At 36.2% G+C, this 18,636-nt stretch overlaps 1 protein-coding gene across 1 annotated transcript in view; it reads right to left on the bottom strand.

Moving 5' to 3' along the window:
* LOC144272914 (transcription initiation factor TFIID subunit 4-like) overlaps positions 1 to 18,636 on the bottom strand; it is a 206,235-nt gene that overhangs the window by 140,822 nt on the left and 46,777 nt on the right. The window contains exons 8-10 of the mRNA XM_077831301.1: positions 17,208 to 17,313; positions 12,447 to 12,561; positions 564 to 733 (exon numbers count right to left, since the gene is read on the bottom strand). Coding sequence (XP_077687427.1) covers positions 564 to 733; positions 12,447 to 12,561; positions 17,208 to 17,313 — 391 coding nt within the window. The remainder of the gene's footprint in view (positions 1 to 563; positions 734 to 12,446; positions 12,562 to 17,207; positions 17,314 to 18,636) is intronic.

Consider the following 18,636-nt stretch of genomic DNA (forward strand, 5'->3'; position numbering starts at 1 on the left):
TAAAATTCAGGACCAACTGTCAGTAAAAAGATAATCTATTTTTATCCATTCCATAGCAAACAAAACCACCATAAAATTTGAAAATAGTTATAGATGTTAAAAATTGGATTAATACATTTTAAAACTTATTTTGTATGAAAAAAAATACATCCAGGCAAACAACTTGTCTTCTGCTAAACCCTAGGAGTGGGAAAGCAGGAGATCTGGATTTTATTCTTGACTCACTCTCAGACATCTGCTGTGATCTTGGGCAAGTCACTTTACCTCTCTGTGCCTCATCTTGGTCATGTGCAACATCTGAATAATAACGCTTCCCCACCTCCAAGGGACAATGGGAGGTTTATTTCCTTAATATTTGCAAAGAGTTTGGAGATCCTCAAATAGATTATAATACCAAAGTGTCATTTTGATACAGTTTGACACAGACAAGATACTTTTGTAATGAAAAATGCTTACAGAACCTCAACTATATCAATGCTGCATGCTACAGTGTATTGTGTCACTGACTAAAACTGAACAGCTCCAAAGGCAATACTACTGAAAGCAAATGACATGCTTCTCACCCATTTCTAGTATTCGTTTATGTAAAGGGATAGCAGCAAGAAAGGGTTCATCTTTACAAGACTGTATCTGGGTTCCAACCAAGTCGGAGTTGGTTGCCATAATTCGGGCACTCTCTTCATTAAGGTTAACTCCAGCCATAGAAGCAACATCATTGATGTCATCGTCATCTCTATAACAAAAGCATAGACAAAAGATAATTTTGCATGAGATACAGTAACTTTTATAAATTAACTGCCTCCCTTAAAGGGAATAATCATGCAATGCTCCTGAACAGAAGAGGGAATCGGGGCCAATTTATTGGCACAGCCGCCAGGCTCTACTTTATTGTGGAACACCCAAGACTCAGAAACAACTTAATGGAACGTATCTCTTTGACAACTCAACATCAGGCAATCTGGAAAAGTGGGGCAACTTGTGTCCAGCAAGGACAGAAACACCCACAATTCTATATGGGCACCTTTCCTTTGATCCGAAGCAGATGAGAAACGTGATAGCCATGACAGCTATGTGACCAGCTGACAAAGGTTAGTAGTGACCGCAGACCACAAGGTACTCACTTTTCCCCCATACACTGATAGTTTGGAAGTAGGGGTCAATCAACAACAGTAATAAAACAAACAAAAACCCCACAGACATTGAAACCAAAACACCATATTATTTCAAATTGCTCAAGGTTCAAGAGAAACCCTTATCAAAACTACAATTGAGAACAACAAATCTCACAAAAATGCTGAAGAAAAAAAAGAAAACAAACCACACACACAAATTTTTAGCCTAACATCCTTAATGCCTGTGATGGAACTGGCACCACTTCAGAGAAGCTAAACAAGATCACTTGAGGCTGAAGATCCATTTCTGGCAAAGTCATATGAGCTTAGCTGAATATTGGACCATGTGAAGATAATCACAAACATGAACACATAGTTAGATAAATTGGTATGGAGAGTAAGCGAAGCTAGAACAAATAGGCTGGAGGCCCAAATCTCTGATTAGAGTTAAAACACAGGTGCTGACCATATTACAAAGCTGTTTAAGCTTACTTGGTTGTGTAGTGAATGAAAACAAAGCACTAACTTACAAAGATGCCATACATGAACACCTAATAAAAATCCAGAATGCAGTAAGGAAGAAAAAGACCTAGTGTCATTCTTACAGAAATGGCTCTGAACTATTGTATTTACACTCCGTGGAACACTCTGTATACGTAGAACAAGCCCATGGAGTCTCTAACAAGCAAAATGCAAACACAATAAAAGCTGACACCATTATCAGTGTGTTCCCAAATGATTATGATAAACATGGGATTTTGCAAGCATCTTGCGAGCAAAATTTATATTATGGCAACGTCTACATGGACATACAGCCAATGTCATCACATTCACTTCCACCAGGACCCATGGTATACACAGAAAAATGCAGAAAAATGTGGAGAGCTACAAGTACCTTTAGCATTTTCAGCCTGTGATTCCAGCATTTGGTCTCTGAGAGGCAGTTTCACCTCAATCAAACATTCATTTTAACAGAAAAATAGAGAAAGTATTCCCCATTTCCCACAAAGTTTATAGTATGACATACAGGCAAACAAATTTTGCTCTTGAACCTTAAGAAGCCAAAAAAAAAATTACTGGTGATGATTTAAAAACCCTGATATTGACTCTCTCTATTCAGACAACTGGAATTTTTAAACTGGATAGTGAAAACAACTGCAAGGATCGAAAAAATATATGTATAAATAGATAAGGAACATTACATTTATATAAAAAGGTAAGTCAGAGACTGAAATGTTCTTTGTGGCTCTTGATTAGTTATGTACTGAAATTTAATTGAACATTAACACAAAAGTAAACTGTGCAATGAATTGTTTTACTATTGCCCTCTACAAATGCTATTTTGTACGATTACCATAGCTTTAACATTTATCACTCAATAATTGGCAGAATTTTCAAGACAAAACATAATCGTAAGAAACAACCCTTTCCCATTAACTTTTGGGAATGCTCATTTCTTCTTTCTTTCGTGTTCTATCTGTGTTCCTCCTTGCCACCTGCCTCACAACAGTAAGCAGGAACTGAACTATTTACCTTACTGTGCTTTAATTATAAGTAAAAATCAAATGTTTTACATAATCTGAGTCCTAATATACAGCCCCTGATTAACATTCTTTCTGTATGGTAGTTTTTGATGATACTGTAACAGCAAAACTCAAAAAAGCCAGAAGTTTTAAAATTTACAGGAAAAAAGTAAAACCTACATGTGAATTTTGCAAGTGAAGAAGTCTAAAGATACCAGTCTCAATAATACAGTCAAATAAACCTCATAAAGTAATTCATTTAAAAAAAAATCTTTTACTTCCATGTTTTTCTATTGAACTTAGTGCTCATGAAAGGTACAAGATACCCTAATGACTAAAAAAATCCCATTTACCAGCAAAATAGATATGGCATCAGTAACAGCAATGTTTCACAAACTCTGTGCTCTGTCACTGTTCTTTAACCCTGCTCTGGTGGACACACCTTACCATTCACACTTGATCTTTGTCTTCTCTTCTGAAACAGTCAAATATAAGGGGTAAGAGGATTGATGTGCACACTTTCCCACCGAGAAATGAACTGAAACTAGCAGCTCATTTCTTTGCCACTGGACTGCAGTTCAGTCTTTGGTCAGGCATCCACCATCAGACTACATTTGTATCACTGAACTGCATATAACGGCAGGTCATATGACAGCAACACATACAATAGAATTGCCTTCTGAGTGTATGTGACTCCACTTGGCTTGATGCCCCTGTGCACAAGCAGGGGGATAATGAAGTAAGATGTGCATAGGTGGGGGCTGACACCAGAGCACATAGATCAAGGGAATCTACCACCCTGCTGGCCATACAGCAAAATCATCCATGGCCCTGAAGAAAGGTTGTGATTTCTACTGCTAAAATGAAGCCCACTGGAGTGCTCCATATCTTATCATCCTTATTAATCTATTGCCGCTGGTGAAAATAGTGTAGGCAAAGGACAAGATTTTTTTTTTCCCCTTGGAAGGGATAAGATTGTGGATGTGGAATCTTTTTGTGAGATGGCGCTGATCAGGATTTGAGGAAAGTGAGTGAAGGGCAACAGCACAAAAAGAAATCTCCGTACACTATTTGAGTAAAGTGTAGAGAACTTAGGAGGTTTATACCCCAAAACCAGAGTCTAATAGTAACATTGGCTTTAAAATGGCAATGTAACTGGAAATTTATGTACAGTGCCAGCATTATTGTCTATGCCTGTGATACTTGAGAAAATTATAAACCCAAATCATCAATATAAATAGTTGGGAAAAAAAGGTAACCTCATTTGCAGTACTAATTTAAAAAGTACAACTATATATATTATGCAAAGGGATCATTACCATAACAGATTACTTCTTGCACTAACATTTGACAATTATGTAAATATGCATAAAGGGAACTCATACAGACATTTGGACAAACCAGGGGTATCAGTCAATTTGAATCATGAACATGAGACAATTATTTTACAGCCACATCACAGACCCTAAAAAGTACAGTATTACTCCTCACTATTTCAATGCCCAACTGTTTTTTCTTTACTAATTATTATGGTGATCTGCCTGCCTGTCCCCCAAAAAATAAAAAATAAGCTCCTTAGATACAGTTATTGTAAAGCTAAAAAAAAAAAAAAAAGAGGGAAGAGTCATTATTTCCTGTTTGTGAAAACTATGTGGTCCTACCACACCAATTTAAAAATAAATTCTTATTGCTCTTTCTACTGTAGAGCAGTAAGAGTCACTGTACTGATGAAAACATTCACCGCCTTAAGCCCTCTCTGCCAAGTTGCAGGGATGATGGGTAAACATCAAAAAAGTAGAATGCTAAGTTTACATAAAGAAGTTTATCCTTTATATTAATATTTATCTGCTAGAGATGCACTCAACTCTTTACCCTTCTTCTGCACGATACTTTTGCCACCTAGTATTTTTTTTTTAAAGTAAACAAATTCACAATAGAAGATTAGAGTCCGTCCATTAAAAACAACATAAAATAGGCTGCAATTAGTGGCAATAAACTATTTTTTTCTGGAGGGGTTCCAATGATATTATCCAGAGCATTTCAACAGCACTAATAGTTTAGTTCATCAGGAGAACCCCTGGATAGAGTAATTTTCTTGCATCTCACTTGCTAGTTATTTATCAATAGTTGTGCAGAGAATAAAATATTACAGGAAAGGTAGAAAAAGAAAACTGTAATAATAATTGGTGATTTGAATCTTCTATTCTAATGGCAGTCTGTCAATCTCCCCCTTTTTTTTTATTTTGAAGAATTATAGAATGGGGGTAAAGTGGTTTTGGATACTGTAAGGAGAAATATGACAAAAAACTAGCAAACATTGTTTCTCAAACGTTTCCCATAAAAGTCAGCTTTTCACTCCAGATCAATGGGTTTTCAGTAATAATTCTGTGGAACAAAGATGCCATCCAGTGGTAGGTTAGATTGATAGTTACTGTCTATTCTCCATTAGGTTCCTTTGCACATCACATTGTCCTCTAAAGGTACAACATAGCAAAGTAGCTTATGATTCCCATTTTGGTTGTATTGTACAGTTCTTAGGGTATTGGAAGCAGCCTCACAATGTTGTGTGTATTATTTATCAGTGCAGGACTGTTTTTTCCCCTCAATCTCATAATGTTGTCTACATCTTAACAGATAGATGGTCTAATGGACCATTTTTCCTCCCATATGCAATCACACAAACCACCTTTCCTCCATTCATGTAGGAAACTCAGGGCATTAGCATGTAGGAAACAATAGCATTGCTTACATGAAAAAATGAAATTAAGAAGGGAAGTAATATATATGTAGTTGTCTTAATGTAATTTTAATGATTATGTGGAAACAGAAAGGAGAACCAGTGTCACGTAGCCAGCCTCCTTGTGCATTATGATACAGTCTTTAAATACATGATCACATACACTTTTTGTCTCATACTTGTCAGCACAATTTGAACCCAAACCTTCAGATGCACTGCACACACCTATTCCACTGGAACTGTGTGGAGTATATGATGGTGGGAGTAGGCTGTACTGTTACTCTCCACGTGCATCAACTTGTAGTGGTGGACATACCGCATACTTTGCCAGTGAGTTATACATCTATTTTGGAGACAGTACTAAAATATTGATATTAGAACTGGAGTTACCACACATATTTACAACTTTCTATTTTGGAATGTGAAATAAATTGTACATTTATCTAGCTTGAAAGATCCCTTTGGAAAAGCAGAGAATCTGGAAGCCCTACGTCAGAAGTTTTAAGCAATGTACAATTTTGAGTCTAAATCATTGACAGTGTCCATTTTTAATGTCTGAACAGGACAAGACGCTTTGCACATCATAGCAGAATATTGAAAGGTCCTAGGAGATTGATTCAATCACTTGGCTATTCCAATATGACACCATGTCACTCAATTTTGAGTGTCTTATTTCAATTATAAAATTGATCTTTTATTTCTAAAATCTGAAATTAAAGAGAGTAAACAGAGCTTTGTTTTTACAGATATTTTCCCTCCATATTATTTTACATATTAAAGGCTTTGTGACAATGTTGGGGGCGAATGCTTTCAGTTGGGGAAGGATTCAGACGTTCTGTCTTTGGCGCTTCCATATAAACATAAACTAGCTTTTGATGAAGTCCACTTGTGAACGTGCAACTATTAACACTGACCTTTTTATTTTAAAGGTTCATGGACCAATGGCAGTACACCACAGGTGTTGGCCTCCAACATTAAAAGTGAGCACAGACTTTCAGGGGATTTGTATTCTCACTTTATAGGCATAGGTTCCACAAGTGCCTCCTTCCATTACTCTGGCAGAACCAGGAGTGGTGTTGATGAGGTTCAGAGGTTACAAACAGCCACCTCTGAAAAACAGCTCAGAACAATATGGGGCCTTTGGAAAAGGAAGGTGAACCTAGATAGCCGCTCAACCTATCTACCCCATCTCAAACAAAACAAATCTACATTGGCAGTGTTCCCTATAGCCAGTCACAGCAGTTTCTTTGTTTTAAAACTGGCAGGTCTGTCTTCTATAATGAATGAGATCAGCCAGATGATGGCTTTTAGTCACACTTCACTTGAGGCTGGATCACTGATCACTCTATTACAGTCCCAGTCCCCTAACATTCCTTTTTTTATTATTAAACATATGTGAGGTAGATGGGAAAAGGAGTAAATCGGAAAACAGAATGGAGAGCTAAAAAACAAAAAAAATCTACTACCACGTACTTTTGTGCAGTTCCAAAGATTGTAAAATAACTGTTTTATATGGTCTGTGAAAAAACAGGAAGTTAAAATTCTCCTAAAAGGCTAATGTGTGACCACAATCAACATCAGCAAATAAGATTTTTTAATCGTTGCCCTATAATTTTAAATCAGATTAAATTATATTAGTGCAAAGCTGAATATTAGCTGAAATAAACTCATTCTACTTCAGCAAGAGTAAATTCCTTTGTAATCTGCACAGCAACCAGAATGATTTCAAGTTTTCAAGATTCAAGTTTAAAGATTTAATTTACAGAGAAACAGGATGCACTGAACTTGTTTTAAACTAGATTAGATGGTTTTGGAGAAGACTCAGCAAAGTTTTCCAAATTCTGCCATGAAATGTTAACACCTATCCTAGTAATCACTTCATGTTTGAAACAGACAAAACTACCAAAGTTATCTAAAAATTGAGAATAGAAGCCAAAAAAAGTTTGGGCAAAAACATTAATGGCCAGATTTATCGTTACTTTACACACTTCTTGGAGAACCTTACTCCTCAATTAGTCCTGTTGTACTCAGTGGAACTATTTGTGGAGTAAGGTACCCATTGTGAGTAAAGTTACCATAATCCTGCTTTAAATTATTTTACATAAAGGAAAAAAAGCAGGGCATTAAAATACCAACATCTCAAAATGTCTGAAACGGTGAAGAGCATTTTGTAGAGATTAGGGTTGTCGCTAAATCGCAGTTAATTCAAGCGATTAACTCAAAAAAAATTAATCGTGCTGTTAAACAATAACAGATACCATTTATTTAAACATTTTTGGATGTTTTCTACATTTTCAAATATATTGGTTTCAATTACAACACAGAATACAAAGTGTACAGTGCTCACTTTATATTTATTTTTGATTACAAATATTTGCACTGTAAAAAACAAAAGAAATAGTATTTTTCAATTCACCTAATACCAATATTGTAGTCCAATCTCTTTAACATGAAAGTGCAACTTACAATTGCAGAATTATGTACAAAAAATAACTGCATTCAAAAATAAAAAAATGTAAAACTTTAAGGCCTACAAGTCCACTCAGTCCTACTTCTTGCTCAGCCAATCACTGAGACAAACAAGTTTTAATTTTATATTTGCAGGAGATCATGCTGCCTGCTTCTTGTTTACAATGTCACCTGAAAGTGAGAAAAGGCGTTTGCATGGCACTGTTGTTGCTGGCGTTGCAAGATATTTATGTGCCAGATGTGCTAAAGATTCATATGTCCCTTCATGCTTCAACCACCATTCCAGAGGGCATGCGTCCATGTTGATGACAGATTCTGCTCGATAACTATCCAAAGCAGTGCAGACCGACGCATGTTCATTTTCGTCATCTGAGTCAGATGCCACCAACAGAAGGCTGATTTTCTCTTTTGGTGGTTTGGGTTCTGTAGTTTCTGCATCAGAGTGTTGCACTTTTAAGATTTCTGAAAGCATGCTCCACACCTTGTCCCTCTCAGATTTTGAAAGGCACTTCAGATTTTTAAACCTTGGGTCAAGTGCTGTAGCTATCTTTAGAAATCAGATATTGGAACCTTCTTTGTGTTTTGTCAAATCTGCAATGAAAGTATTGTTAAATCAAATATATGCTGGGTTGTCATTCGAGACTACCATAACACAAAATATATGGTCGAATGCGTGTAAAACCATGGAGCAGGAGACATACAATTCTCCTTCAAAGAGTTCAGTCACAAATTTAATTAACACATTTTTTTTTAACAAGCATCATCAGCATAGAAGCATGCCCTCTGAAATAGCGGCCAAAGCATGAAGAGGCATATCAATGTTTAGCATAGCGGGCACATAAATACCTTGCAATGCCAGCTACAAAAGTGCCATGCAAATGCCTGTTCTTACTTTCAGGTGACATTGTAAATAAGAAGCGGTCAGCATTATCTCCCCTAAATTCTCCTAGCGATTGGCTGAATGAGAAGTAGGACTGAGTGGACTTGTTGGCGCTAAAGTTTTACATTGTTTTGTTTCGGAGTGCAGTTATGTAACAAAAAAAAATCTACATTTGTAAGTTGCGCTTTCATGATAAAGAGATTGCACTACAGTACTTGTATGAGGTGAATTGAAAAATAGTATTTCTTTTGTTTATCATTTTTACAGTGCAAATATTTGTAATCAAAAGTAATATAAAGTGTGCACTGTACACTTTGTATCCTGTGTTGTAATTGAAATCAATATATTTGAAAATGCAGAAAAAGATCCAAAAATATTTAATAAATTTCAATTGGTATTCTATTGCTTTACAGTGCAATTAAAACTGCAATTAATCGTGTGAGTTAACTGCGATTGACAGCCCCAATTTAATTACAATATATCCATCCAATCAAGTGTTACTCTTTCCACTCAGACCTGTCCCTCAAATAATTATTTACAACATAATTCATAGCTTGGATATGGACAATGAATTCATCTGATTTGAAAACTGGATAAGGAACCATAGTTAATGAACAAACAGATGTGTCAAGTTGCAATGGGGCAAGGAGTAGCGTGCCACAGAAATCAGTATTAAGTAGGTTCTTAATACATTTATTCCCACATCAAATACTTGGTTAACTTAGGTTTGATATTGCTCAGGAATATTTCTTCACATCACAAACACCTAAGAGCCAGTAAAACAAAGTTAAGGCATACATTCACGCCCACCCTGCCATGATGATACTCAACCATCCAAGAACACTAACAGCCTGTCTAACACACTAACTTTCAATTCAACAATATTATCCCTCCCCACATACACAAAGAAGTGAAAAAATCAGATTTTCAGAAAATTAATTCTGTACTCAAAGAGTAAGTGCTGTAAATTTGGGGAGGATACACTATATTATTCACTATGCTTATGCAAACAAAAAATGTAATCCATGCTTAATGTGCAAATGTAAATGCAATCTAAATCTATGGAGTCACTATTTCATCTCCAAACACTTGTCATTACAGTTAGCCATTCATCACCTCAATTTATAAATCCAACTATCAAAGGATTTTATATATACTTCCCAAGATTGTAGGATTGGCAGATTATCGTAGCAGATTAGATCATAATGGTGAGGCCCCTCGTGGATTTCAAGGAGACTTCTGTTTGTCTCTTCTCCCTGACTGTAGAAAGCACAACTTGGGAAATATTATTATATTTTTGGTATTATAGTAGCGCCCAGAGGCCCCCAAACAAGATGGGAGCCCGCCTATGGCAAGAACATTCATCTTTAGGTATCATCACAGGTAACACCACCATACACATGAATGGGGTACTTCACATTTTTCCCTGACAAATTTTAGCCAGGATGAGTTTTTACCCAAGATAAAACAACATATGAAGTTATGTGGGTTTTATTTTGGAGAAGTTAGGGGATTGACAACTGGGCTTATGAAGGGAAACTAGCTTCCATCTTAACTATAGAGCACTAACCATCACTTCACAATGCACTGTGAATCTAACTTTTACCATAGTAATTATTGTCAATATTGAAGGCTAAGCTACCTTTTGTGAAACCCTCAGTTCATATGTGCCTCGCAGGTATATATCCCTCACACTCACTTCAGTAAAACAACATCTTATATTGGAAAAAATAGTTCAGCAAAATATGATAGACTTAGTGTTTACATGATTAAAAGAAAATGTCTAGAAAAATAAAGTTCACATTTCTATTGCTAGTGACCAACCCTTTACCAAATGAGAGTGAAAAACTTAAGTAAGTTATTTTAAAGAAAGAGTATGAAATAATGAAACAAATATGCAACAATAAAGCACCAAGGGTAAAATGAATTTATACATAACACAACTATTTTTCAAAATTTTTGCTCTGCTTAGATGCCAGTTTGCCTTCTGGCTACAAAACACATTCTTCACACATGCTGGGAATGTTGAGGAAAACTAGTCAGCATTCAGAGGATTAATACAGATTTCCAGCTCTATGCCTTTAGGCTTAATAGTCAGACATCTATTTGTCCTCAGGAGAGGTTAGGGGTTGAAATGCAAGTATGCAAACAGAATTCTTTGTTAAGATATCAAGAAAAAACTCGATCTTTATTACTGTTTAATAAATCCTTGCAATTTTATGGATTTATTTAAATGCAGCATTGTGTCTTACTATTTTGAATGAGAAAACAATGCAAGAAAACAAACACATTCATTCTGACTAAAATTTGTTCTCTAGAGGAAAAATGACATACACCCTTGACAGCTTATTTACCAAACTCACTAAAGATTTATTGATTTATCAATCAGTGCCTTCAGCATTTGCTTCTCCCCTAGGGAAAATTAACAATTCCAACTAACCTAATATATTCTACGTATAAACTAAGTGAATGAAAGAATCAATCCTGGCACAATTTACAACATCCAGTTTAAAAAAAAAAAAAAAAAGCTGTCCCTTATGGTGTATATAAAATTGAAAGCCATGCTAACGAAGAATAAATGCCTATGTTGCTTACTAATACAAAAAATATTTATTAAGACAGTACAATTGAATCCAACATACATTTTAAATCATTTAAATACTCAGTGGGAGGCAAGTGCATTGGAAAATAAAAAATTGAATGATTTTGCTTCTAGATTAATACTAAGTACTACTACTATTAGTTGCAATGCTGACATGCCTCAGAGCAGAGATATTTCACAACGTCCCACAAATTCTCTTTAACTCTACCTGTAAAAGCCTAAGCTTGTCAATTAATTACTGGTTTGATGAGGTCAGATCAAAGTAAGTATCCTAAAGGAAGAATGTGACAGTCTAAGAATACTTTCCCATTTTGGCAAATAAATAGGAAAAAAGGCAAATAAATAGGAAAAAGGGAAATATTTTAAAAGAAATTAAAATGCATTTACATCAATAAAACAAAATTAAAATGAAGGTGGGAGGGAGATAAAAGCAGTAAATATAACATTAGCTGTCCACTAAAAGTATTAAAAATCTTCAAAACATATAATGTACAATAATATTTATAAAAGTTTGAAGGGTATTCAAAACAACAGGCAAAGCAGCTCAATAAACCCATACTACTGGGCTGAACTTCTGCAGCTCCTGACCACTACAGGTGCTCAGAGAATGCCCCAAGTTGTGCCACACAAACAAATCACATCAACAGCAAATAAGGCAATGAAGTTTCTCTCTTCAGTTCTAAAGAACAGAGTTTTTCCTAGGCTTCATACCTGCAGCTGATCTGCACAAGCCTATCTACATACAGTATATGCCCTGCTGTCACAATTAGGATCATCTCAACAAGGTACATCTCATATGAGTGTTAAAATCTGATTAATAAAAATAGCTGTATTGCACACTTACGAAAACCTCTTCTACATAGGTAGCTTCCTTTACTAAAAAAATAATTTGTATTCACAAAAGTGATTTGTGAGGTTTATTAAATATTTTAAAAATCTGCATTTGGGGGGAAAAAATCTGGCATCTTTCCTTTTTTAAAAAAAAGTTGAACTAAATAAAACAGATTGCCATCCAATCAAAGTGCATGGGAAATCTAGGAATTATTGTAAAATACTGCCCTCTGGTGTTAAGCCCATTCTAACGTGTGTGTGTTTGTGTGTGTGTTTGTGTTTGTGTTTTTACCTGAAAGATCCACCTCCAGGGTCATTCAGCTTCATTTTCTGATTTGCAGAGACCTGAACACCAAAGCCCCCAGGACTTGGGCTGGCTTGTATTGTTGGTGCCTTCCCTACTGTGCCTGAAAAACACCAAGCAATGTTATTATGAGCTGTCTTAGACAATTTACATCAAAGAACCTTCTGTCCAGGAACCAAATTTAACTGTCTCTAAATTGCAAACAAAAGCAAGTTGTTATTTTTAAAGGTTCCATTGCTGAAGAAGAGAGAACAATTTAAAAAATAAAGATGAATGCTAACTTTTTTTCAACATTTACTTATGAAAAAATTGAAGATTCTAACACTGCAAACCATTGTTCATAGTGAACTAAAATATAATTAATGGCAATAAATATGTCTGCAACTACCAGTAAACTGCTCTTCTACATAATCTGCACAGAATAAGCAAACAGGAACTGAAATCACTTATTTTAAAGGATAAGCAAGTTTTACCATCTAAGACTTTTGGTAAAAATCATGTTTAAAGATATTCAATAATACTGTAGTATTTTGTCTTTGAAAAGTAAAATATATTTTCTTATTTTCTTATATAATAGTTCACTTTGTTACAATGGAAAACCACACATTTTCAGAGTTAAAAAAACAGTTTGAGTTAGTTTTACACAGTACATAAAAATATGCAAAATTTGAAATAAAATCCTATTTAAAGCCCTACACTTATTTTCTCATTAAAAAAAATATTTTGTAAGCAGTTCACTTCTATATCTATACTATGTAAAACTACTTTCAAATACACAGTTATATAAATCAAAGTAAAGATTTTCAAATGGGCCTAGGTGCACTCAATTCCCATTGAAAGTCAACAGGAATTGGTCATCTAATTCCCATCAGCGCTTTAGAAAATTCCAACCAAAACAAACAACAAATTTCTGTTACTAATTAGCAATAAAAATTACCATAAAGCAATAGAGCTCTGGATGATCAATGCAAAGAAACTTTATACCAGGGCTTGCATTAAAAAGTTTTGATCAAGTGGAATTTTTACATTTTTAAGTGATACTTCAGTTTACTGCTTATGTACTTTATTAGTCACATCTACTCAGGCTATAGGTGGTCTGATTCTCTTTATTTCTCTTCAGTGCAAAAGCCCTTTTTAGGCATGTATAAGATATTAAAAATTAAGGTCTTCTGAATTGATAAGTTCTTCCCTTTTTATGCTTACAAATCTCAGTAACTATTAATGAGTTACATGCACTTGTAGAGAAGACCTTGAGACACCTTCGAAATCATTTGAAAGACCTTCCTGCAGTAGTCTTATGACTCATTTATTATCTGCAAGTGGGCATGCTTTCATGAACCTTTGTGATTTATATTATTTTTTGTTTCATAAGCCCTAAAAACTAAAACGTGATTAGCTGAACTAATAAATTATTTAACATATGCTTTTCTGTAACAAAAGGGTTTGCCTTGACTGAGGACAGCATTTTTTTTTTTATTCTAAGATCTTTGTTCAACTCCAGTCTGAGCTCTCAAAACAAAATTTATTTGACAGTCTTTGTTCAATCCCTCAGTCTACCGTGTATTACAGAAACCTCTGTATGAAGCCTCAATCTTGGAAAATCCACAGTAAGATTTAGGCCTTCAGTTTCTAGACCCAGGAAATGAACATGTATTGTGACATATTGAAGATCCATGAGATGGCACAAATAGCATCAATCCTTTAGCTGGTCAACTCATGTATCTATTTCAGATAAACTAATTAGAAGACTTTTTATTGAGTGAACTGGAAAGCATGGGATAATGAACGAAATAGAAGAAAAATTAACATAGTTCAGCATGTGCTATTTCTGTTCAGGAGACTCAAAGGGGCATTAATAATAAAAAAGCTGCAATGGCTCTGGCAAGGTGTAACAGATTTAGTGTATACTGTTAAAATAAAGTAATGAAATAGTAGTAATGTTCATCCAGAATTAATTCGCTTCAATAGCTTGATTTTTCTATGGATGCTAAACTTTGATCCAAGAATATTACAGAAAGTACAGCAATGCAGTAGTCAATCCTTTAGTTTCCTGAAAGCAATTGAAACATATATAAACAGCCATATTTAAACTGTATATAGAGAATTAAATTCCACTTGCCTTCACCCTATGAATATGAATTTTCTCAAATGGATCTGACAGAATGTAATTAAATATGAGGTTTTAAATCTGGGATGATGTATACCTCTTTTTCTATTTTAAACAGCTACTGTATATATATAAGCTACAATTTCCTAGGTTGCATACTTTGTTGTTGCAAGGCCCAAAGCAAAGACAGAAACCTTGATAATGATCTCTTTGTTTATTTAGGCAGCCCACCACAATTTGCAATCACTTTTGTAAATTAAAATCAGCTGTTGGATTGGATACCTCAAGAGACTGATAATGACATACAGAGTCTTTCACCATTAGGTCACAGGTTTAAGTGTAGGCAGCAGGGTCTGGAGGAATAAGCCTGAGATTAGGAGTTCATAGGTGCCTAGTTCTAATCCTGGTCCTGCCAATGATTCACTGTGTAGCCTTTGCAAAGCAACTTTACACCGCACTGGCTCAGTTTCCCCAGCTGCATGGCCTGGTATACACCATTTTTGTACTGGTGCAATTACTTCAGTAAGGGGTGTGAATTTTTACTTAAACAGTTATACCGGTACTGTGGATGCAGTTATACAACTATAAAGATGCCCGACAGTCTGCCTACACTGTACTGCTTTAACTATACTGGTAAAGTTAAAGCAGCACAAACCCATTATAACAGGATAAAGGTGCTTTGTCCTGGTATACCTATTCCTGTATGGGGAGGTGAATGTGTTATATTGTGAAGACAACCTTATACCAGTATAACTGTGTTCACATTAGGGCAGTGGTTCTCAAAGCCGGACCGCCGCTTGTTCAGGGAAAGCCCCTGGCGGGCCGGACCGGTTTGTTTACCTGCCGCGTCCGCAGGTTCGGCCGATTGCGGCTCCCACTGGCCGCAGTTCGCTGCTCCAGGCCAATGGAGGCTGTGGGAAGCGGCGCAGGCCAAGGGACGTGCTGGCCGCCCTTCCAGCAGCCCCCATTGGCCTGGAGCGGCGAACCGCAGCCAGTGAGAGCCGCGATCGGCCAAACCTGCGGACGCGGCAGGTAAACAAACCGGTCCGGCCCGCCAGGGGCTTTCCCTGAACAAGCGGCGGACCGGCTTTGAGAACCACTGCATTAGGGGGTTGTACTGTTTTAACCATACTGAGATAGTTAAAGCAGTATAACTTACATGCAGACAAGCCTGTAAACAGAGATAACAATACTAATCTCACTTAGGGGAATTTTAAGAATTAATGTTTCTAAACACTTTGAATGTGTAAAGCTTTATATAAATGCTAAGAATTATTCTTTAGTCAAGATTGTGACTATCACCTGTTACCACCTGATGGCCAATCAATGGGCTACATGAAATAAATGTGTTTTTTAGCCACAGTTTAACAGAGAGATGTCCAGATCATGCAAACTTCCATTACCACTAGCACCACTGTTGGCATTCTCAGCACAGAGGCCAAGAACTGAATGGGCATGGAAATCAAATTAACCTTCTCATATTAAGGTACACCAATCAGGATTCGAGTGTGAAAGCTTGCACTCTCATGACATATTAAATAATTTTTGTGTTAATAGTGTCAGTGTTGTCAATCCAATACTTCTTTTAACTCACTTCAACCCTGACTGGAAAAAGTAGTCCCAAGAGTGAAAAGACAGACCAGTCTCCAGGCCCAGGCAACCCTCGGCCTCTCTGAAGTGAATGGCCAGTTAGAGTGTCAACTGGTGCTAATCATAATGGCGGGTTTAGGATGTATATACTTGCCCATGGGCAACAGGAGGGACCAAACTACTCATCAGACAGACAATAATGATTGTAGACATTCCCAATCTAGACTGGATTCAGTCTGACTTTAAGATGACACGTTCTGTATACCATTACAAATATGCAGTTATCTAACTGCCTGCATCCAAAAAGATATTTGATAACTGTAAAGAGAAACAAGGTTAAAGATGGCAAGTAATAAAGGGGTGCTGGGAAACACAACAAGAATCTCTAGGGAGATAAGGAGGAGAGAATAAGCCAGTCCCTTAATCTATCTTTGCACAGCTATATGGAACACCCAGGTTCAATACCTAGTCTCTTGCACCCCAGACTTTTGGTGGCTAGGTATGTTGCATGCAGCACTCAGTCTCTGGCATCACAAAAAGTGACTTTGGTGGCAAATGAAAGACATATAGCTGAAAAGTTTCTCAAAGGGGTCCTACCTGGTCCTCTGCAGCTGGAAAGACAGTGGCTACAATGTGTGGCCTCAAGGGTGAGAGATAAAGCAGGGAGATTAAACCAAAGCATTCTCAGGGCTGCATCAGAACAGTGAAGAAACTCTTTCCCACACCAGGGGAAACAGTCATACAATAAAACAGTAAAAACCAAATCCCTCACTTCATTCCAACCGTCACACAAGAAACTGCTGAGTGAAACCTGGGCAATTTAGGATGTGGCCCTAAATTAGTAGTTACAAAACAGTTAGCTATATCAGACTGAAAAATATGTCAAAATGATATAGTGAAAACATGCATTTTCAGCCAGGAAAAAAGTAAAAGGTAATGTCAAGCCTGCCAATGTCAATGCTAACTTTTTCCCATGCTACTACTTTGTAATAAAATTACAATGAAATTCATACAAATGTAACATAAGCTCACTAGAACATTTAAATCCATACCTTGTGGTCTAATGGTCTGAGTTATTACCACTGGCATCCTAATCTGGGTAGTCTGGCAAGCAGGGTTTCGTTTCACAGTTTGAGCAGATGTTGACTGGATAATCTGCTATCATTGAAAACAAAAGTATACTTATATTATACTCTATACACAAATACACACAACATATATATATATATATAATTACTAATATAAGCATGTGGGTCTCTAAAGCACAGCCAGCTGGTGACAAAAGTCATATTTATGTCATGTATGTATGTCTGTGTGAGTGTGTGCGTACACACAAGCACATACATGACATAAATATGACTTTTGTCATATATATAAACAAACATATCAGCAGTATGCTTTTGAAAAAGAATAACCACAAAGATTGTTTGGCAAAAAAGTCATTTTCTTGATCCAAAAATATTGTATTTCATTGTATTAAATCTCAAGTGGTTATGCAAGACCTGCAGTCACACACACAAAAATGGGAAACAGGGACTTTTTATAGTCACTATGTCAGCTTTTAACTTGTACCTTTTATTTTTAAAATCAGAGAATTTTATTGCTTCAGTTGATCTTGGGCCAAAGCCTATTGCCCTTATTGAAATTCTCAATTAAGTCAGAACGGGATAAGAACCTTTCAACTTGATCCCTTATAAATAAAAACAGAACAACAAAATCTGCAAGGGCCACATCTCAATATCATCAAAATACATGTTCATGATATCAGGAACAGGATAGCACAGATGTAGAACAGCAGACTGTCGAGTACACGTGGCTTTCTCAGAGGGAGAAGAAATCCATAAACAAACTAAAAAATTGCAGGAAATGTTTAATAATTTTGTATGAGAGAGAGAGAGAGAGAGGGGAACTGCATCCACTTTAAAGGATGGTAATGACACAGCCATGACTGGTTGAAGATAAAGCTATACAGACAATTCAGGGTCCTGAAGACATGACAACTCATACAACCTTCACAGTCATGGCTGTATCATTACCATCCTTTAAAGCTGATGCAGTTCCTCTCTCTCTCACACAAAATTATTAAACATTTCCTGCAGAAGACTGTACTACAGTTCAGATTGCAACCTAATTTAATATGTTACATGGAGCAAACAGGAAACAATGCATCTTTGTTTGGCTCATCAGCATTATTCTTACAAACTGTACCCAAGAACACCTTACCACTATACAGGCCAAACCCCGGACTTAAAAAAGAATTTTGCAGGGTTATAAAATACAGTGAAAATGAGAAATTATGTTTTCAAATTAGTTTTGAAAATAGATTGAGAAGGAACGGCGGTAGGAAGATAAAGGAAAGTTTTCCATCACCAGCAATGGAACAAAAGGTTCCTGCATCATAAGCAGTGAAATCATGGGAAGAGGGAAGGAGATTGGGACTAGTTAAGCCGAGGGAGTGTGAAGAGGAACTGATTGAAACAT

This window comes from Eretmochelys imbricata, chromosome 12 (genome assembly GCF_965152235.1).
Source record: "Eretmochelys imbricata isolate rEreImb1 chromosome 12, rEreImb1.hap1, whole genome shotgun sequence".
NCBI lineage: Eukaryota > Metazoa > Chordata > Testudines > Cheloniidae > Eretmochelys > Eretmochelys imbricata.